The sequence below is a fragment of the Betta splendens genome, chromosome 7 (assembly GCF_900634795.4).
Source record: "Betta splendens chromosome 7, fBetSpl5.4, whole genome shotgun sequence".
Lineage (NCBI taxonomy): Eukaryota > Metazoa > Chordata > Actinopteri > Anabantiformes > Osphronemidae > Betta > Betta splendens.
The window spans coordinates 10,477,416-10,500,703 of NC_040887.2; the positions used below are offsets into that span (position 1 = coordinate 10,477,416).

The 23,288-nt window shown below is 44.9% G+C and overlaps 1 protein-coding gene across 3 annotated transcripts; it reads right to left on the minus strand.

Annotated features, from left to right (window-relative positions):
- Nucleotides 1–1,900: 1,900 nt before the first annotated feature.
- mgll (monoglyceride lipase) lies at nt 1,901–22,046 on the minus strand. Of its 3 annotated transcripts, none has more exons than XM_029156244.3 (8): nt 21,830–22,046; nt 20,076–20,211; nt 12,636–12,742; nt 11,428–11,564; nt 8,364–8,474; nt 7,936–8,025; nt 6,891–7,106; nt 1,901–6,734 (listed from the first exon to the last, which is right to left on the minus strand). In XM_029156244.3, the coding sequence occupies exons 2-8, from the start codon at nt 20,201–20,203 to the stop codon at nt 6,606–6,608; spliced, it is 918 nt and encodes a 305-aa protein (XP_029012077.1). In that variant the 5' UTR covers nt 20,204–20,211; nt 21,830–22,046; the 3' UTR covers nt 1,901–6,605. The 3 variants fall into 3 exon arrangements, with proteins under 3 accessions (XP_029012077.1, XP_029012078.1, XP_029012076.1); XM_029156245.3 differs by lacking the exon at nt 21,830–22,046 and adding an exon at nt 21,623–21,785; XM_029156243.3 differs by lacking the exon at nt 21,830–22,046 and having other exon boundaries at nt 20,076–20,469.
- Between the last annotated feature and the right edge of the window lie 1,242 nt (nt 22,047–23,288).

The window sequence follows — 23,288 nt, forward strand, 5'->3', positions numbered from 1 at the left end:
CGTACAGCCAATCAGGATAAGCCGTTTTAACGTTCAGCCACTTGCGTGTAGGTATATAATGAGAGGCGGGCTAAAGGCAGAGCCATATTAGAACACTCATGACAGGACCACACCTTCTGAAGTGGCCTTGTCAGTTTGATAGATGACTACAAATGCTCGACTAAATAGATATGGAAGCCTGACAATATGTATTTGATGGAAATCAGATTTAGTAATGCATTTGTTTGTTGAGAGTCTGTATTTGAAATGCAATCAGCGCTGCAATCAATCCGTCAATCCCTCTAACCTGTCATCACTGCTTCAGTACAGTCCAGTTGGTTCATGTTTCACCATCCATCTGCCTATTTTATGTGTTTGCAATACTCAGTTTCTCCAGACGAAATGAACCAGCTCAAGCTGACCATGTATAGGTACCTATTCTGAGATGTTTGCTAAGCACCAGCGCAGTCCATGTAGCATCCTTGCTTTCATTTCCATTCATCAGCTGTCACAGAGGTAAAGCCGTTGCCATGGCCACAGGGAGCCTAGATTTAATTCTTAGAACCAGTTTCTGATTGGCTAAGGCCTGTGTCTCCAGCATACACAAAGAAAGGCAGACCTCCAGGCTCCCTCTGCTGGGAGAAGAAAGTTTAGAAATAGTATTGCTCAAAAATTCTACTGTAAGCAAATTGTGCATATTTCTAAACTCTCTCAAAGATTTAGACTGATGGGATGGATACGTGATAAAACCAGACTGGCTGTTATATACTGTATTACATGCATTTGTCTGCAATTAGTTTCTTAGTCAACTCAAGGAAACATAAACAGTTGGCAACTTGGTTCTTCTGTAAGTGACTGAAATATATTCACAGTACATCTAAAACGGTGGCTTTGGCTTTCCATGAAGTGCCATCCCTTGGGAGGTTTTGCTAATGTGGTTTCAGTGAACTCCAAAAATGTCTCAAGGAGAGCTACTAACCTACATTTTCACAGAAATAGTAAAAGAGAGAAAAAAAATGAACCAAAGAAAGTACCGGCAAAGATGGAGAGTGGAAAAGATTGATGGATCTGCAAGAGCATGTCTGTCTGTGCACTGGTGTGTTCTCACAGTCTGTCCATCCTCTACACACATCTTTTTCAGAAGCTGTTGATGTACAGCCAGTTTTCTCTTTAGTCGTTATCAGGTGTTGACATGAGGTTGAACAAGGAGGAGGGTGAAAGAAGGGAGATTGGCTCAGAGGAAACAGAATGATGATGACTACTGAAGCATATGCTCCTGGTGATGTGGGTTGTCTGGCCTGGAAACCTTGTTGCATTTCATCTTTGCTCAGTCTCATCTGTGTAATCACTCAACAACATACTGTCGGGAGCAAAATAGTCAGTAATAGATAGAATAGAGAAGATTAGAATGCAATAGAACTCCACTGACTTCTTGCATCTGGGGAACAGCAATCAAATTTTAATTACACAGTGACCTTTGTGTATGTGTGACAGTATAGCAAGAACAAATTCTTGCCCTAAGGTTAAACATTTGACCCCAAAGCCAAATAAAACCCTCTGAAGAAATCTTTATATTTTAAGTCTTTACTCATTGGTTCATTCACTGATCTACCATTACATTCATATAACTCAAGCTGTCGTTAATACATTCTCCAATGCAATATTGCCACCTTCTGGCTAATGTGTGTTTTTACCCTCCTGTTTAACCTTTGAGATCATGTGTCATTCCAGTGATTCTTTTCTGTAAATGCAATGTCTTTTGGTTGTGTTCATAAGACAGAAACATTCAGACATTCAAAATGTATGCAAGTAAAGTATCCGCACATGCCTCACACGGGATGGCTTCTTTTTGTGCAGTGTTGGACTCCATTGTACAAATATAAGATACATGTATATGAGATAATAAACAGAACCAAGAGAGTGCAGTTAAACAGTCTTATAGTTTATTCTGTATGGACATTATGAACATTCTAGTTACAAGTACTTGATTTAGTGATTCTGAAATCAATTATTACATTTGACTGTATGTACAGTTTGTTTACAACATTCTTTCACTCGTGAAATAAACTGTCTAATGCTGATACATATTATATTAAGTACCAATGAGACAGATCATTTTTAAAATTTGGATTTGACTAAAATAATTTTTTTTTTGCATACTCTATATTTAGCAAATAAAAGATGCACATTGTTGAAAATCAACCTTTTGTCCCTTAGCGATTGAGTATCAGCATATGACCATACGTTTACAGCGCCACTCATTTAACTTTACAGGGAAGACTTAAGTACATAATGCCACAGCATTAACATTATATGGTCCATTATCGCCTCCCTTTAAATGATGTGACAATTTACATCAGAGTATGTTCACAATAGTGATTTATCATTATTCCTCAGTGTAATAACAAAAAGCTTTATTTCATTGCGCTGATAAAGTTTCTCTTGATGGGACGACTATTGCTTTTTCTAGCACCTCACCTTCTTGGATTCTACATTACAACATGAAAAATCTAAAAACCCTTATACTGCAATTTATTTAAAGGCTTCTAAGCCAGTTAGCATTGCCAACCAAACGCTGTGTCGCTATTTATTTGTATTGATGTAGCCTATAGTTTAAAACCCAAGACTGAATACAGTACATAACAGTACAGTACTTTTAGAGTGTGTCAAAAACAGTTATTTAAATTTGTATCATCCGTTTATAACATTCAACTCTTCTGCCCAGTTGATAATGTACTGTTAAAATTACAACATGTATGTCACCATGTCCAAACAGCAACAATAATGAGCTTGCACGTTTCAAACTGTCTGAATAAACACATACAGTAAAAAGTCACACCTGGTGCTGTTGAGTATAAATCTTTTCATTATTATAATTATATTGTAAATTCTCCATTCTTTTCTGGGCAAACCGGATGTGGAAAAGGTTAATGTTACACAATCATTCTGCCATTACAACAAACCAAGCAAAACAAATGCATACATATCAACATATTCCATGTAACTTGTTGCTCACAGGTGCTGTTATGCAAATTAAAAACAAAGATATGTGTCACTCTATACTGAAATATTCAGAAGCTGACTTTGAACCACATCTGCTTATATCCTATGACTGGGCAGAAATCCAGAAAGACAGAGATATAAATGCAAAGAGACAGAGGAAGACAAGTAGTCAAGTACAATAACTGAACAGGAACCTGTGGTAACAAACTACTAGAAAACACCAAGACACACGTTTGTCATAATAATAAGGCACAAACAATGTTGAGACCATGACCCGGAAACAGGAAACAAACAATATACAACACATATGTCTACTTCCTTCAATTGTGTGGAATTCTTAGCTAAATGAATAATCTTGTATCAGACAAAGAACAGAAGGTTTTGTGATAGAAGGAAGCTACCTAGGTTTTATAATTCATAATTATTTCAGATATTATAAGTGAACCTTCCTAAACAAATTGAAGAGGAAGTACATGATTTTTCCCCAATTTAGCACTGAATCCCTGGTCCCTAAGAATTTGTTAGAAAACAGAAATATTTAATACCAGATGTTTTAGATATTCATGTGACAAACTTCCTCAGGATTTAAACTCTTTCAACACAACACAGACTTAAACAAACAGTAGTAAAATACTCTCTATGCACAATCATATCAGATACAGTGTTGGATATTTTTGGGATTGAACACTGAGCCAGTCTTCGAGTGTTATGAAGCTTCATGCGGCTGAGCATCAACAAATTTTGTAATCTTTTTATAGTATAAAAAGTGCCTCGTAATGATGTGTAATCAATATATAGCATATATACATAAAATTAATTCCTATAAATACTCTGGATGAGATAAATAAAAGATTGTTGTATTTTCGTCAAGTTTTGTTGCTAATTTATTATACAGTGTATTACAATTGTGTTCAGTAATTAAGCAATCAAATGCATCATATCAATAAACATTTATTAAAAAGAACCTCAGGATTTAGATTGTGTTTTGTTGCAAAATGTAATTTGTAAAACTTCTGTTCGTGCAGGAGGCGATCACTCTTTTTACAGATATAAAGAGTAGTTACATTATTCTTCATGCATTTACTGCGTCTTGAAAAGTTTCTGCTCTTTTGTTGCTGCCTGAGCCCGCAAAGACTCTGGACTTTATTCATGCAGACTTCACGCTACTGTAGAGCACTTGAATCTCATTAAACCAAAAAAAGACTGGCCTCTGACCCTTGGTCCCCTAATGTACATATAACAGCTCTTTCCTTAGAAACAGTCATAAAGTCAAGAATAAAATATATATATATAAAAAGAAATACAAGCACAGGTGAAGTAAATTTCAGCTTCATTACAAAACCTGCATCCCAGTTTGATTCAGCAATGACCTCATTATTCCTCTCCCTTAACCTATATAGAACCTCTGTCCTAAATAAAAAAATATTAACAGTCGAGTGAATTATTACATATTACCAAAGGGTGTCTCTCGCTATGGCAAACCTGCATATGCATCTATAATGGTATGAGTATTATTTGTAGTATTGTAAGTAGGAGAACATTAGCCTGGTTAGGGAAAGGGTTTCATGGCTTTGCAGTAAAGACTGTGTCAAGTTATATACCGTTAAAACAAGAGGGTATAAAATCTATTTAATCTAAAAAGAGAAAGTGGTGCCTACTTCCATATCTTCACTCCTCCAACACTTTCTGAATCAAGCAAATAAATTGATAGAAAAATCTTACAGCTCTTATTATTCATTGTGAACTGATGACGCTAATTGCGCTCTTATCGCAATGCTCACACAAAAGGGAATCCTCCGAGCGCCGCCGAGAGCGTAGCGGTATCTGCTGTACATCCTGCACCACTAATGAACACACATTTTCTCTGGTTGATTTTAAGCCGCTGCCTTGGTTACTGACAGCTTCCCCCTCTCTCCTCCTTCCCGCTTTGCCTCCACATCCAACTACCGCAGTGCCGTGCATTCGTGTGGTCTGACAGGTATAAAAGTACACACATTATCAACTCTCCTGCGAGGCTGAATGTGATGTTACAGGTTTGAATGCTAGTGTGATTGTGCAAGCTCTGTGTGCCAGTGCTGTGCCTGCTGCGGCCCAATCAGAAGTAGATTGTCTCTGAAGTGCCCTGTGATATAATTTCACGCAGTTCCTGTTGAGGTTAAGGGTCTGACTCCAACTGGGGCTGATTAATGCGTCTCCATCTCTGTCTGCACCCATAATGATGGAACAGATGCTAGATAAAAAGTTGTGATGCCTGAGAAAACGGAGCACTACGAATAAAAATACCACAGCACATTCATGCTTAAATATGTTGACAGAGCTTCTCTGATTTAAGACTACAAAATATCAGCTTTTCAGTGTTTTCCTGTTTTGATGCTTCACCACTAGGGGCAGCGGTGGTGGAAGACACTGCAAGATGTTTGACTCTGTAGTATAACAAGGGGGTCTGTGATGGGCAGAACAAAGAGCACTGGTCATGTCAACTAAAGGGATCACAAAGAGTGAGCCAGAGAGAGAGAGAGAGAGAGAGTGGGAGAGAGGGAGAGAGCAGTGGGCAAGGGGTTATGCAGCTGTGTCACAGCCAGAAATTCAGCTCATTCTCCATCAACCTTGATGCGATCACCTTGGTTACTACATGTGTAAATTTAAATGATAAATCACCATTCCTGCCAGACTGCTGCTGTGGTTACATAGCGGTCACCCTGGATGCTTCCCTGCACTAAGGACACTGAGAAAAGGAAAAAAGCTAATGAGAAAGTTGAGTGTGTGACCACTAGCTGCACCCTGAACGGACAGATGATGTGATGCACGAGCTGTAACACACTGCTAATACCACTACTGGCCTTGAGGGAGGGCGGACACTGGCAACTCCTGACTAGGAAGTAGATAAAAATGTAGGTAGTGAAGTAGCAGGACCTGCTAATTAAAGCCCTCTTGACAATATAAAATGTTGGGCTCAGTGTCTAGCTTATAATTAACAGCTACCAAAAATATAGGCTTCCATAATTGATATGGTTTTTGATTTCACACTGCTTCTGAGGATGTGTGATCTTATTGCAGGTAGGATTTAGAGGAATGAAAACGCATGCGTCACTCATTCTGACCTCTCTGGCCTCGCTTCCCTGAAAATGAACCAAAAAGGTAAATGTCCCCGTGCGGGTCAATATTGTGTTACATCACTGGCCTGCATGCGCACAGTATGAGATGCAGACTGCATTATTGCACTTCGAAGCCCAGCATCTTGTCGCTTAGACTGTACTGCATTGGAGCTGCACTTGGGTGAGGTCTAGTGGGGATGATGTAACGGTTATAAGCCTGCAGGCCAAAATAATTGGGACACATCCCTGACAGCAGATTTCCAAGTGACACTGATTTGTGCTGGGCATCTATAACATGTTTCTGACCCAAATTATTCAGTTTAAAACGGTGGGGTGATTGATTGGTCCATAGGAGATTGTAAGATTCTCCTGTATATGCCCAGAGGATAAAGTTAGTAAACGTTTAATCTGAGGAAGTAATATCTCTGACTAAAGAGTGCAATGTGTTGTTACGCCTGCAGATTAGTGGAACGTGAGCAGGCTTCTTGGGACGAGGTTGCCTCAGAGCCACGACCGTGATGTACCAGTCTACAAGCCTTGCTGTGGCAGCGTCGAAGCTGGCAGGCGCCCCGTGATCCAGGTCGTCACCTCCTTTAACACGGACTGCACCACCTCTGGGAGTTCGTGGTGAAGGGCGTGGTAGGCTCCCTCATACACCTGAAAGGACATTCAGGGCCAAAGAGAGGGAAGAGTGAGTGAAGATGGGATGAACAGCAGGAAGCGTGGAGCCTCTCTCACTCCCCCCTTGTGTTTGTGGCGAGGTCATGGCTGAGAGGGGCTCTATGATCATGTGATAATACATTTCATCCCAACCTTGATTTTCTTGTCGGCTGTCGAGGCCTTCTCGTACATCGTCTGAGAGCCCCTGATGTCACAGAGCTTGTCGTCGCCACCGTGCAGGAGCAGGAACGGCCAGGAAATGGTCGGGAGCTCCCTCTCGATGCGGTTCACGGCTCCCATCAGCTGCATGGCGAACGACACGCGCATCCCGCCGTGATAGATCAACTCATCAGCATCATACGCCTCCACCTGGGAGGAGACGCGGAAACAAAAGGATGTCGTGTTGCCCTTCAGTTCCTTCATTTTCAAACCTTAAGCCAATATAACAATAACAACTACTGTAGGTTTTTTATACCCCTCCTTTTGAGAATTGAGGGAATTAGAAGAATCCTGGGAAAACAGTTTGATTAATGACTGAAGGACTTTTATGGGAACAGCACTAAATAAAACTAAGACAAAGTGAAGGCTACTTTTACTAGTTTATTTTAGAGCTAAACAGCAGTGGTCTCGCCCTGCGCTGGCTCTCGTAGACCTTTACGTATTTCCGTTTATGGTGCTTAATTGTAGCTGCTGACTCACTCGGCGAAGCAGCTTCTCCGATGCCTAGTCTGTAAGCTGAGCTGAGACACACCTCAAACGCTTCAGCAGCTCAGTGACACTGGAAACTTGTCCTAGAGGTGAAACAGTCCTTTAAAAACTAATATACTAAGTGTTTTTTTGGATAGTTCAGCTAAACTGCATTGTCACAATGAAGGTGATGGACAAGGATGGCAACTGCTGAAAATCCAGCTCACTTATTTTGCAATGACAACACTGTGCAGGCGTGCCTGTATGCGTGGGTGCAACGTGAGCATAAACCCACATGATGCACACATGCAAATACACCCAACACGTTTGCCTGTTCCTGTTCTTTCCATTCACTTCCTGTAGGCGACACTGTAAATGTACCTGTTTTCATAACACAACAAATAAAACAATACCCAAATACACAGAAGGTTGGCTGGGAAACACCGGCAGGTTGGAGCGGGTCCAAAGTACATGTACCTGTCTCACAGTAACAATAGGCTCAAACACGCACCTGTGACTTATCGCGCGAAATCCACTTGGAGTCGATGGCGCCCAGAGTGAGGCTGGGCACCATGTGGTTCAGAACCTTCGCCATGAAAACCTGCAGAGAGTGAGAAGCAAAACCAGCAAGAGTTTTATTTATAGGTCTTATTCATCAGTGTCATGTTAGAAGTCTCCGTGGAGGCTTTGACACCAGTCTTCACAGTTTAACCTCGAACAGCCTCTCTTGACTTGTATCTGATTGAGCGAGAGATGATTTATGCTCCTCAAGTGGTACTTCTAGTAAATCCTGCGCTTCAGTTACACAAAATGAATCTTATGCTCATCACCCACAGCGGGTGTGAGTGGAGGAGGACTAGTGACTTCTGACAATCAGGAGGAAAAGAGGAACGGTTACTGCAAAAATGAAGAGAGAGGAGTTGATCGGGGATGTGGTACCTTGAATGGCGTTGCTGAATCTGGGTTCATCTGGACCATGGGACCGATCAGAACCACTCCGGCAAAGTCACTGGGCCTCTCGCAGGCAGTCAGGATGGATATGGCGCCGCCCTGAGTCAGAAAATACACAGAATATATGTTTTGTTATAGATTAATTTATCTTTTAAAAGAAGCTGTTGTGTTTTTAACAGGTGTATGAACAGGTAAAACAAGTTGGTAGAATTTGTCTTGAATTCTACTGTAACATGGAAGCAGGTCAGCCAGAAGAGGAGAAGGAAAAGTCAAGAAGAGTGGGAAAGCTATTCAGACGGGCGTGACATTCTTTTGTTGCCTCGCTCTGCACAGAGTGACAGAGAAATTTGAGCGCGACCCGCCGCCCTCTGGGCTCAACATGTGCAGCGAACAGCAACATGAGGCCGCGCGGGGACATTTCGGTGTTGTGATTTAAATCTCATGATGCGGGGCAATGATAATTAGCCGCTCTGTGGCAGCCAAGGCTCAGCTCGGCCTCAGTGGTTGACTCTGGCACAGCTCTGCTTGTCATGCAGGTGACACACACACACACACACACACACACACACACACACACACACACACACACACACACACACACACACACACACACACACACACACACACACACACACACACACACACACACACACACACACAGTGGTTCTGCATTAGCGAATCTGTCCCAGTTCCTGTTTCTTTTTCTGGAGACTAATTGGCTTCAACTTTGTTTATGTGAGCTTTCTTTGTCACTCGTGTGAATATTCATCAGGCCATGGCCAATGACGGGCTTGCTTCAGGAAAAGAGGCACTAAGCAGGGCAAGACAAAACATTTCCCACCAGAGAATCTCACTTTCGAAAAGACACAAGGGCCACACTGACACGCACCTCGGCTCCCACGCAAGCACATCACATCGAAGCTCCAAGCTCTGTGTGTAAACACCACGACACACGCACGCAGTCAAATGATGAAAACTCCTCTGGGTGCTCAATCCAGCGCAGAGCATAACAGGTTTAATTTAACAGTGTGATGCACAAGCTCATCCTGTGTCAAACCCTTCCACACAAACCCATGCACACACGAGAGATAAAAATGTGAATAGGGAACAGAGAGGCCCTTTAAAACGTCTGATTGGAGGCCTTCTTACACTTCCTGGCTCTGAACCTGGGCTCAGACGATGAATACTTGTATTGTGTGAGTGGAGCTCATGAAGGAGGTGACATACTGAGGTCATCATTCTGACATCACACCATCTACAGTTCGTAGCAAATAAGCATTAATCTATTATATGAACAAAGTGGCTATTTAATGGACACGCTGATTGACTAATACACTTAAGATGATGGGAACGAGATCAGCACTGAGTGTTTCTGGTCATAAAATAGTCCAAAAAAATTAACAATCTGATGTAAGTAAAGTCTCTTAATAGAGCCGCTGATGTGTGACTTCATCATTCAGTAAAGCTGCGCCATGGCCTCATCCACAGGTGGTTTCCATTGTGTTTGTGGGCTTGGGATCGCGCCTGGTCGCATAAACAAACATTGATAGAAACAAGGACTCAGAGGAACAGGATGACACACAGGAAGGGGAAATGGCGGCTGTAAAAACACAACAAAAAACAATATTTCATTTGGGTTGGGTTTCCTCGATTGTCTGTCTGTGTCCAGGGAAAAATGGAATAAAACAAAGCAAATGTGAAGACAGACATTAAAGAAGTCAAAATAAAGTTAGAGCAAAGGTGTCTGTAGCAACGAAAACAAAAGGAGAAACAAGGGAGTGAATAATTGGTGAGGAGCAGTTCAACCGGCTCTAGTGAAGAAGGGTGGTGCAGGGAAAGGAGGTGCATGTTTGACTCCGGTCAACACTGGACTAATATTTAGACTGTGCTGTTTAAACAGATGCTCTGCCTCCATCTGGGCCACCGTGGTTTCATTAACTATGTGCGTCTGAGCTGCTGCAACCGTAGGAGACGTCAAAGGCTGTCTGAATCCTGCATAAACACAAGGCACCGCTGCCGCGAACCCTAAAAGGTTTGCAAAAACAGACACGGAGCTCCATAAATATGATGTAGACTTCCCAAAGTTATTGTTATTCATTGCATTCAGCGTGTTCTAACAAACTTTTCCTTTAGGTAACAAACATTTGTGCGACGCTTGGACCCCACTCGTGCCTTTTCTTCTGTGGAACAGGACTCACTGCTGCGCCGTGTGAGATAACAAGGCTCAAACCGGCGCTGTGCTGAGTTGTCGTTTCTGCTCCGCGATCTCCGCTTCCAGCTGTGAGCTGAAACATTAAAGACTGGGAGAACGTTGGCGGCTGCAGCCTGTGCGAAGCGCTGGAACCCGCTCCTCCGCGCGAAACAGGCAACAATCTGGTCTTTGGTGACAAGTTTATAGAAGCGCAAGCTGATTTAACCCGCAAACACTTACGGTAATGACCGTCTATTATATAATGCTTTACTACTGCTTGTGTCTGTTGGCTGCACTGGGAGTTAGTGGGTCACTGAGCACAAAGTAGGCTGTGAATGCAGCTCTGTGAGAAATGGAATAAACTGATCAGTTAAAAATAGTTGCCTGGCCGGCCAGGATGCTTTTTGTGTCCAGCCATTATGTAATCTTCCTCAGTGAGGATCTTGGTTGGACTATTTCACGAGGCCACTCCAAGCATTACGCAGTAAACCTGCCAGTAACCAGGCAAATAAGGCAGAGGCTTTAATGAATCATTTAGGAAAAAAGCGCGTTCTCTTTTGGGAAACTGCTTTTTGGCGCATGAGCGGCTCACGGAAAGTGAGGCTAAAGGTGAAAATCTGCCGCAGACACACGAGGTCAGTTGAACATTAGAGTCCTGGACTGGCTGAGTGACAACACGCTATTCATTGGCCTTGAGCGGTTCACTGAACCAGACTGTGCAGAAAGTGTGTCACCAAGTGAAAGGTGAGCAGCACCTGAGTGAGCGGAAATAAATGGCGTGGTGCAGCAGCAGGACCACTTTGGATAAAATGGAATTTAAAGCAGGAGACGGTGAAAGTCAATGCAGGAAGAACGACCTACCATGGAGTGGCCCACGATGAAAACGGGCAGGTTTGGGTGGCGGGACTTCATCATGTCAATATGCTGCAGCACGTCTCTGATGTAGATCTGGAAGTCTTTGATGTTCATCCGGTCTCCTTCACTCTGACCGTGGCCGACTGCGAAGGGAAACAGGAAAGAACGAGAAGCGTGAGCTGAGGAGAAACCCCTAAAAATGGATCTGGATCAAATCAAGAAGAAATGGTGGAAACAGGAGCCAAATACGAGCGACAGGATGGAGAGAACGTGGCACTGTATGAATATGTGTGTTTGTGTGCAGGCATATCTAAACGTGCGCGTTCTCCCCAAGCTTTCTGCGCGAGCGGCTGGGAGGTGAGGCTGGTTGCCACGGCGACCGGCAAATCAATAACATCACTAAACATTCACAGCATGTGCAGCTCACACCTCCCGGCTCCCGCGCTGTGATTCCAGGCGTGTGTCTTCTCGCACGTCTCCGACCGACAGCTGATCGCGGACGCGGCGGGTCAGCGGGGGGCGGTGGACCCCTGACCCCCAGACCCCCCCCCCCCCCCACTCACACACACATATCACCCTGCAGGGTTGAGTGAGCTGAAACCACCGCTGCTTTTTACCACACTTTCGTTCTCAGACATTAATTGGGTTTCAGCGTTAATGACATCGCAAAGCTCGCAGCAATGAGACTAATCAGGTTTTTTTTTTTTGGAAAGCCCAGGTGTCCTAATAAAACAGTGGGCTAGAAAAATGGGAATCTTTGCACAGACTGAAATCGGAGGCTTCGTACAGTAAGCAATGTGAAATTTCCAGACATGATTGGAGCCTCGTTGAATAATGAGGCTGGGACTCTCTGCTCTCTGTCCTAAAACAAACTATTATGGCATTTCATACTGAATGTATAACCTTGTCGACTGTACTGACACACTGTATATATGAGCAGTGTATTAAAGAGACCACAAACTGCTCCTGTACACAGGCGGCAGCGGAACAATGGAGCAATGCTCCAAAGAGCCTAATTAATTTCCTCTAACAGGCTTAGTTCACTCAACAATTACCAGGGACTGTTATCAGACACAGGAGGAGGACGATGGGTTTTCTTCTTTCCTTTGTAGCTCTGCACAAGCTACTCGGCGAGGAACACAGGGGCCAAGCACGGGTGTAGGTGTGAATGTAAGCATGCGTTAATGTGATGCACTGTAACGCGTGTGACTCACCGTGGTCGTGTGCGAACGCCAGCAGAGACAGGTCCTTCAGCCGCCGGGCGATCTCCTCATACGGCCCACTGTGCTCCCCCGCCCCATGGGAAATGAACACCAGGGCCCTGGGGAGGAGAGAAGAGGTCCTTTAAGAGAGTGTGTGTGTGTGTGTGTGTGTGTGTGTGTGTGTGTGTGTGTGTGTGTGTGTGTGTGTGTGTGTGTGTGTGTGTTTCCTTGATTTGAGATCGAATTCTTTATTGATTCCTGAGTGGAATTTAGTGCTGAGCATCGTCTGTGTGTGTTTACTGTATGTGCCAGAGAGAAAATACTTAGCGGTGCAGGATGAATTAAAAAAAAAGGCAGAGGAAGATCAGCAGACAGAGACTTGGAACGAGACAGCCTGTGTTTTCAGAGATAGCAGCTATGATCCATCTGTCCGTCTATCTGGCTGCCTGACTCCAAACACACACTGAGGAAACGCGGTGACACACAACACGACTTTCTGGCCTTTCTCCCTGGCGGCGCTCTACCTGTTGACCTGTCTGTTCACACGGGCCTCGTGTCACTGACCCCGGCCCCGTCTCCTCTGCTCGGTCCACGCTGTCGCCTGTGGGACTTTGACTCTCACGCCACGTCTGAGCAGCTCGTGTGTGAAGGAACTTTGTCTGGCCTCGCCTCAGTTCCCGGCCCATTCTCTCCGTCTGCCGACCTGCAGGTCGTACGTTCATCGCTTGCCCGCGCTGCAGCCGTCTGACCTGGGCCTTCACACCCAGTCATCCTGCCTTGTTCCTAGGTGTCTCCTGCTCCTGGATACTTATTGTCCTGTGCGTGTGCTTTCATCTTTGTGTGGCTTTGTGTCTCATTTCCTCGCGTTTGGATTCTGTTTACCCTGTTTTTCCAGACCTTCCCCCTTCCTTCCAGGTTAAATGCGCTCACTAAGCTCACCCCTGGTTCCTCATAGGACCACGACAAAGGTCCAGCTAATAATTTTACTCAATGCATTTGGTGACAATGAAAATGCAAACACGTGCGTGTGCGTGCTTTATTTAACCACAGACTGAGGACATTATTGTCCACCCTAACAGCTTCCAGTGGCTGTGTGGAGGTTTTATGCTTGAGATTATGGTTAGATTAGGGTTCCATCAGAGCAGGGGTTGGATTATGTCAGTGAGTGTCCAGTCAAAGACACACGATTTCGCTCATTGCTGATGCCATCGCCTCTGGCTAAGATACTGGAGTGTGAGCGCATCAATGACGGCCTTTGTTTGGACAAACTGTTCAGTAAAGCCCATGCGAGGGCCAGCAGGGGGTTGATGAGGCTAATCTGGGTTCAGCCTAAAGACGACTCTATGGTGAACAATACTCCATACTACGCACTAAAAAAAAGCCAGTTTGTGACATTTGTAATTTGCCATCTTTCTTTTTCATTTCCATCCATCACCTTCTCCGGGGAAGAAAAGTCTAGTTCCACTTCTGTGACCGTGGTCTGAGTTTTTTCAGCCTGTCTCATTTCCAACTTTAACATTAACCTGCATTAGACATTGACCACAGTCTGGTTTAGAGGGCAGGCTTGAAAACGTTGCTTTTTTAATAATCATTTTCGGGCTAAAATTAGACCTTCAGTTGCATCAGAATGAGGTTTTCTTTTGTAACTTCGACACCTACGAGACTGTGAACAGCAGCTCACGCTTACACACTTAGAAGTAGAACGGGGTTGTGAGTGACATGTTCATCTACGCCGGCCCTCATACTCAACCACTGTTTAACAGAGGATGATGAAATGAGGCAAACAGCAGCAGCGTGCAGGTCTGACTGCCTTTAACGTCTATGTCAGGACTGGTCCTCATGTTTTTCCTGGTTATGAGCTACTTTTAGACTCTACTTGTTACAGACCGACGCTTCCTTCTATTCAAGTAACAGCAGGTATTGAAAATAACAAATTGCAGCTTCTAAGCAGCTTTAACATGAATTCCACCTGCTGGTTATAATGTAGCTGTCCACAGGATCTTAACCGATCTTTCAATTACTTATGCTTTCAACCCATTTCTTAAAACCCTTATTAATGCCTGGCGCAGCTGCACTAATGAGGTTAAGGTCACTTTCTCACCTGCCTGGGGTTTCTACCCACAACTTTTTCTTACAAGCTCTCTCTTAACCTGTATCTGTTACTATGATGTCACCATTCAGTTCTAAATATGACGTCCTGCATTGTGCAGCAATACAAACCCAGTCGAACCACTCTGTTTTTGATTCTTATCACTCCCGACTATTTCATTTCTCATGGGAACTGGGGACCCACTTGTCTCCCACACAGTCTCGGTTGCTGGAACAGCGCGGCTTATTGGCGGCCGTTTCAGAACAGAGGAGAGTTCAGTCCTCCCTCTGGCTCCTCTCGCAGCCATTCCGAACAAGCACAGGCCCAAAACAAAGCCGAGGCCCTAATCCCCCTAATGCAGCGCCGACTGGTCACTCCAAGGTTATGTAGGAACTCTCACACCTTCCAACTGGGCTCCGATGCCACATTCTGCCCTGTCAGCTGGGAACTGCATAGGCACACAGGCATTTCAGGCATCTAACATATGCTCAATGACAAATTTCAAATGTCAGGCCACAGCCCTGATGTATTCACAGCATTAACTCTCCTACTGTATCCAAAACATCCCTGTTCACGAAAAAAAAATAAAAGTCGAGAAAGACGTGTTGTTGCTGGTTAGAATTCCACTCAGTTGCTTCATTTACGGGCGGGTTGCTGTTTTCTGTGGAATTATCAGTAACATCTGTGTTTTTCCGGGAATGATGTACAGTAAGACTTTATGACTCAGCTGATTTGTTTTACTGTGGCAGAACCAGGTTTAATCAAGCAGACACACTGATGTAGGCGTGTAGGTGAAAGTACTGCTACTATTGTTTAGCCTATTGCAGTACATCCACAAAAGTTGACTTATTACTATTATTATTAATAGCTTGCATTGTATTTTTTATTTTTTGTAGGTGTGACTTCATGTGTTTGTTTGGCCAAACTTCATTCCAGTACTATTTTTTTGTGAGGACATTGTGGCCTGGCGTCACGCCTTCAAAGAGCTGTTTGAAGATTAAGACTTTAAGGTTTAAGGCCAAGGGATCAGGCACTAAGTTGTGAAGGCGGAGGTTTAGGTAATGAGCTGTGGCATGCACCACGTCAGTGAGAAGTCCCAGAACGCGGGTAACCACACCTTGGTGTGCGCACATGCATGTGGGTGGCCAACCACATCAGCGACCAGTGAAGGTCCAGCTGTGTGTCAAATACATATGTATGGAGTCGTAAAAGCCAAGATTAAAGCGAAATGGAAAGAGGAGCGAGCCAAAGATGGAAGCGGAACGTCTTAGTGAGACATCAGTTGCTTTAGGAGCCCAGACAGAGTGGGATCCAAGAGCTGTTGTAATAGACCTACTACACCTGTATCCATAACAGCAACTGTCCAGCTGCTTTGTCAGAAACATATTAAAATAAGCTGAAACGCTGCTTAAAGCAGATTCACACGTTTGTCTCCAAGCGATAGAGGAGCGCTTGCATTCTCCTCGTGGGAATACGCGTTGTGAATAGACTGCTGCATGCGACTTTATTGGCTGCTGAGCTAACGAGCTGCGAGCTTATCTCCCTCCTTCAGAACCCGTTCTGAATGAAGTGACGTGCAGACCCAGGGAGAAAATGCCAGAGGGAGGGAAATGACAGAGCAGCTGGTGTATGAGTTCACCATAGATGATATGATTTTAATCATTGAAATGCATCTTTTTAAAAACTTATTTTTATAAGTATCTATGTGTAAAGAATTCATACTACTTCACCACCAGGTAATGTAGTAGCACGAGTACTGGGACGGAGTACGCCACTCTCTCTTACCTCACTAATACAAACACCCACTGTATACTGCAACATAGATTCATCCTGCTCAACTCAAGGATGAGACACCTTCGGACTGGTGAATCCCTGCTGACAGAAAGACTTGATGCACACGGAGCAAAACAAATGGATATGACAGAGAGGAACAGTGTGACAGGCGGAAATGACACAGAGCCCGAGGGATCGAGTGTGAAAAGAAGAATGAGAGCGAATTCCAGAAATGGAGAAGTCATAGAACACATGGCACAGTCAGAGGAAATGGAAAGAAAAGACGGCGGGCAGACAGCGTGAGGCACCAGCAGGAAGATGAGCTGTGGGGCAATGAATGGGCAAAACCTACACTGCATTCACCCAGAGTGGAGCTTGAGGTTTGACTTTTCTATGCTACAACTGAACTCAAATATCCTCAGCCTGCTGTTTTCATGAATGAGACTTTCACAAACATGAATGAATTCATTATAATTCTTATATGTTTTGAAGCAGGATCCAATGAAAGGGAACCTAAACAGCCTGAGACCAGCAGCACAAGCAGGGAAGCAGCCTTATCGAAACACTAATGAAAACATCACAGCATCCAGTAACAATGTGATTGTCTGTTGTAGATGATGTGCAGTAAAAGCCTCAGTCAGGTTAATACTGGAGGATCTGTCAATCATTCTCAGTGCTCCTCCCCTTTACCTCGTCTCTTCAGCCTATTTCCTGGTTCTAGTAAAGAGGTTTCGCAGAAGCCTGTGACCTTTGACCCATTTTCAACTCATCTTAATTCATGAAACTCCTGAAACTAAACTGACTTCAAACATGCTCGGTTAGGAAAAAGGTTTAATTTAGCGTTGCACAGCTACTGCATGTGGCACTAATACTCATCCAAACGTTTAAAATCTCCCTTTTGAAATGACACTGATAAAACCTTAAAGCACTGAAGTGTGCAAAAAGTGAGTGTAACAACATAATCAATACCAGGAAGGTTACACTGAGGTTTGGCTTTCTTGCAACACTACAGTATGTTCTCGTTTAGGCTTAGTTCACATTTTAAGTCATCCTTAAAGTACATTTACACCTATGACCTGCTGCACTGTTTTTATTGACTGGAGGCCAATAATCCTTCCCCTCCATGTGTTCTATCCTTCAAAAGATCCGGATCACTGCTAGTTCAATTTTTTTTCCCCCTTTGCCACAGTCTATAGTCACTGAACCCTTGCTGACCTCACTGCCCCCCTGCTGTTACACACAAAGATCACACTCAACATTCAGGTCTTTCCCGTTCCCTCGGTGTGAGATCTGATCTTTAAAATTTCCACTTTTCCGCTAAACAGGCACTCCCTGCCATCAACCTGCTGCGAACGCTGCAGTAGGTGGAGCTGAGTGAGTGAACGCTCGGCCTCCACCTTCGGAGGGTTTATGATGGTGGTGAACTGTCAGCACTGGAACCGTTCTCACCCCACACACGTCTGTTATTATGTATAAACAAATTAAAGAACTATGCATAACATATTATGTAATATGCACAGGCTGCTGCTTGAAGAAAGGCCCTAACTGCGTTTATAATTACTCACAATCACATAAAAATACTTCCTATTCCCATCAGAGCTTTAATTAAACTAAAATACCTCTGTCTAAACTGCATTTAGAGCCTCAGAGAAGATAAATGTACTGACACACTGGGTCAAGCGGTGTTAAGTTGCTCCTCTGGCTGCTGTGGCATGTGGGTAGCTGCGAGTCTGGAGGATGGATGCAGCCTTTTATTGTGAAACGCCAGAGCTCGCGCTAAAGCAGTAGGTGTGTCGTCCCTGGAGCGTGGGCTGCACGACAGACAGTGAGTTGTAATGTCTCGTTTTGTGCTTAGCGGCATTTAGAGATGCACGAAGCATCTTGTTCTAAATCTGCTGACCTTCCCGGCCATCACAGTCTGGTACCAGGAAAAAAAAAAGCAGCGTATTAACCCTGCTGGCGTCACCCGCTGCTATTATATTGTGATTATACTTAATAGCTTCTGCTTTGTCTGTAAACCAATAAACAACCTTTCGAAGCTGCTTTCTCTAAAACAATTCATTAGTCTGAGAATTGCAGATTTAGTGTTTGGTTCAATTACTGAACCACGCATTGATTTCAACACATCCTCTGGTTCCTTTGACTCTTTGCAACATGACTCCATACGTTTTTAGTGTCCGCTGGCAGGCCTCCATTGACAAAGGTCTTATATAAGCCTTCCAAAGTTTTATCTGTACCACACCACACACATGGATCTGCAGCTATTTTCAGCCGGTGGTGATTCAGCTTATCATCGCCAACACACGAGGTTTGTTTTTGTTAGAATCATTTTTAGCAGAAAATCACCAAAGCATGTTTTAAATGTGACCAGGTCAGTGTGTGTGTGTGTGTGTGTGTGTGTGTGTGTGTGTGGGCACAGGCCTGGGAAGGGTTTCTATGTAATCAGGATGAGCACACAGGCCGTGGTTTATGACGCTACAAGGCACAGACTGAGCTAATGGGTCACGGCCGTACAGAGACACGTCTGTGCACCATCGCTCGTCTACTGGCTCCAGATGTTTGCCGGTCGCGTGCTGCTGCATCTGTGCGTGCGGCTCTGAGGTTTCTTGAGTTTAAATAGGACACGTGGTTCGGGTTTCGCAGAGCCACCACCACGTGGGGCGACATCCGCCTCGAAGCAAGCACTTAAAGGAAGTGCGGGGACAGGAGGCCTCCGACGGCAGCACTGCTGCTAAACCAAAGTGGGTTTTCATCAAGCGGCTCCATTAATCAACTAGTTGTGATGTGTGGTGTCTTGCTGGCTAAAAGACAGCAGTGCCATTTAGACTCTTTCACACACCAGAATGCCTGGTGAGTCACGATCTCGGGCTTTTGCAACTGAACTACTGTTTGACGCCGTTGAATAGATCTGACAATATATTTCCCAGCATGTTTAGATTCAACAAATACTTGCTCCTGTTTTGTATTCGCTCTTAAACGAGGTCGTGACCCAGAATTGGTCCCTGGTGCATCTGTCGTGAGGAGATTACCATAATTATGATGTTTTTGTCAAGATGGAGTCACCAGCTTTGCCTCATGCTCTCCTTCTGACTTTGATCTCATGTTGTACATACTAAGTAACATGACTGGCACTGTTCCTCTTTTAAGCAGAGACTGTGTTCACATACACAAAACACCCCAAATTATTATTTCACTGTGGATATAATAGAAAATGGTGGATCGTATACACTAAGGTGGCAAACTGTCAAAGAACACATCAAGATTGGCTGCACTTTAGGAGCAAGATGCTGCAGAGCCCGTTTGTTTTGGTGCTGGGTTGCCAGGTTGGAACATCCTTCTCTACATTAGGTTGCAGTATGTTTAGCTGTAAGTGATGCTAACCTTATGATCTAGGCCTAAGGTGGACACATGTCCACACATTAACACACAGGACGCTGTAAGACGTCATCACGTGACTCCTGGACGGAATAGTGCAGCACACGACGGACCTCGAACACAGCTGTTGACAGGGCAGCGCGCGCGCACGCGCGCGCACGGGGACAGATGGAGTGAAACACAAACACACTTCTTCCGCTCGGATCCGCACTGACCTTGGCGGGCTGCCGGGCTCCCAGTAGCGGCAGAACAGGTGCAGTCCGTCGGCGTTGACGATGTGCGGCAGCTCGGCGTAGGGGACTCCCTGCGGGCTGCGCCGCGGAGCAGCTCCCGGCTCGGGCATGGACGGTTCTGCAACGGGGACACGGAGCAGCGATGACAACACGTCGCTGCCGTAGAGGTAGTAGCTGCAGACGGCGACGAGCAGGCAGGTGGCGGCGCACGCGGCGTTCATCGTCGACTAACGCGCGCGTCGTGGACGGCGGTGGTCCGTGGGTTTGGCTGTGATCGGATCCCGAGCTCCACACGCACACGCGCGGTTGTCAAGAGCGTCCGCCACGACCGGCGTTACGTCACGACAGCACGCGCTCTGCCTTCCATAAGGTCCCTCACCCCTCCCCTCTTCCACCCCCTCTCGCGCTCTCTGTCGCGCGCGCCTAATTGTAACGATCACAATAAATTTGTCACTTACGAGAACAGTTGTAGGGTTTAATCTGCCAACTGACTCACTGCATAAAAGACGAGCGATCATATCACCACCAAAACCAAAAAATGCCTTTTATTTGATTTTATTATCATACGCTGGTAATCATTAAGCTATGTCTTAGTCCCACTCAGTCACTCAGACTGCTGCGCGCGCGCATCTGTCCGGTGCAACATAAGCACTGAGCAGATGTACCGCACTGTACAGTGGCGCCTCTGCCAGTACGCTCCGTCTTTGTCTTTCTGCCAAACAAAGCACAAAACAGAAGCGGGGAGAAAACAAACAAACCAGCAGAAAAAAAAGAACCGATGCACTTCTTCTTTAGCCAACACTGCAACACCGCTCCTTCCTCTATCTCTTTCTCGGTCACTTGCATCAATGGAGCCTCTCTGGCATCCGGTGCAGCTGGTTAGTCGAGTGTAGTGCGACGAGGACTCCACTGCAGGTAAAAAATAGTTCTAGTAGGTCCACATTTTTTCTGGAGTTAAACTGGCGCCTGTGTGTTTGGGGACCTGACAGCCCGTATACTCTAATATTTATAGGCTATACTGTAGGAGAGCGGGTGTTTATTAGACCATTCAACATATTGACCTCCTGCATTACGAAAAAGCGCCTTGTAATACCCATGTGGTAATGATAGTGTGGATTTTAATTATTAGTATTTATGATGGCCAGAAATGGGGAAACGTGAATCATTTAAGCCAACGGGATATGAACGCGAATGCATCTGAACAATAGTTCTTAATGAGCATCACCCATATGGGAATATTATCCGTACACATAAACGCGCCAGTGCATCATTCCTGAAAGCCGTTGTCATGACATGCGTGCGCAAAACCTCCCTTTTGTTTCCCTCTGCGACGCAATCAAACATTTTCCACCTTCGGACGCGGGGAAATTCTCCACATAACTGGGCAACGCGATGACCCCGGCTCAGCTGCATTCTTCCGCAACGCAAATGTCGAACGTGTAGCCGCGCAAAGAGCGTCCATCTGCCGTAGCTGCCGAGACGGGAGTCAGCGCCTGTGGTGGAATACGCGCCGCAGCATCACTACTCACATACGGGTTTAACGTCCTGTGAAAGAGTCATTGGTGTCAATCCAAAACTACAAGTTGCATGGTTACAACCAAAAGCCACGGCACAGACCGGACGACGACACGTAAAAAAACATTACAGACTCCGGAGGGTCCATCAGGTCAGAACTGAGTCCTGCGCTGCAACCGCCGTGGGAACATTCATAATAATTTTATAGCGACCGAACCAACCTGCACTGGAGCGTCTGCACTGAAGTTTCAGCTTCTCCTCGGGCTCTCCCGTCTCTCTCTCTCTCGCTCGCTCGCTCGCTCTCCGCCTCTCTCTCAGAGATGCTCCGTTCTCGCCACCCAAGAGAAGAATGCAGTCAGCGACGTTTGTAGAGAAACTAAATAAGTAGCTCGCACACGCACGGTCTTCCTCCTTCACCCTCTCCCAAAAAACTCTTTCACGTACACATTTACCCAGAGGCGGGGATACAGCCCCCTCCCACCGCTTAGTGTCGTTTACATATGTAGATGAGTCCACCTGATATTTATTATTAGGATCATGAAGTGAACGCGAAGTAACACCTCCTATTTCTTCAGACATGACTCATGTTTTCTGATCTGAACTGGAAGCGCAACATTGTTTTCCTTCACTGTAATGCTGTAAAATGCTGTTGTTTGATGTGGCTTTCGGCGCCTAACTCTGTCTGGTTGAAGCTGCAACGATTGTTTTTTTTGGCCACTTGGGGACAAAATATGGGAAGGATATAATAAAAGCACTGAAACAGATGTTTGAAGATGTTTGAACAAGATTAACCACTATAAGGAAAAGAAGGATTAATGAAATTAAAGTTCCCTCCGCCCTCTAGCGACCCCTAGTGGTTCAATATCCCACATTACTGCAGTTCACTGGTCTCAAGCAAACAAATTGAACCTCAAACTGTTGAAGGCAGAAATACGTATTCAGAGTAAACGAAAACGTAGTGATAGTAGTAAAACTATGTGAATGGCCTAAAATGTGTGAGGCTCTTGCACAGCGGGTCAAAACACACTGACAGGACATTTTATTACATACACAAGACTCTTATAAACAATTTTATAGATCTTTAAAATGTGTTTGCGTCATGGGATCCTTATTGTTGGGTGGCAATAGCGCAGTCGGTAGGGAGGTCGTCCTCTAATTAAGGTTGGGGGTTAGAGCCCATCGCCGTGGTCGATATGTCGACGTGTCCTTGGGCAAGACACTGGGGCCAATGTCAAGAGATGATGATGTGCTCTGTGTGTGTGTGTGTGTGTGTGTGATCTGTCCACAGGAGTAAATCCACAGAAAACACAGGGCTCGTTCCTCTTAATCAAGCCGGAAACTGGATGATTGTTTTGTAACAACTAAATATGATTCAGCGTGTTCCCGTTCTAATAAACAATGACTCACGTACCTGCTTCTAGTGATCAGGGGACTGACACTAAATCAATCTCAACCCACTTCTCTGCTCACAGACCTGCGCTCCACAAATGAACAGCAACTGCACATTTTTAAGCGTGCAAAATAAAAGTAATAGCCAGTTCTGTGCAATACCACAACATTTCGTGACATTATCTGTGCCTGAATGACGATGACGAGCATCTTCCACATCTGGCAGAGCGGCTCTGTGTGCCGTCAGAGTCATTGAACACATCTGTGGCGTTATAGAGGGCGAGACTGTGC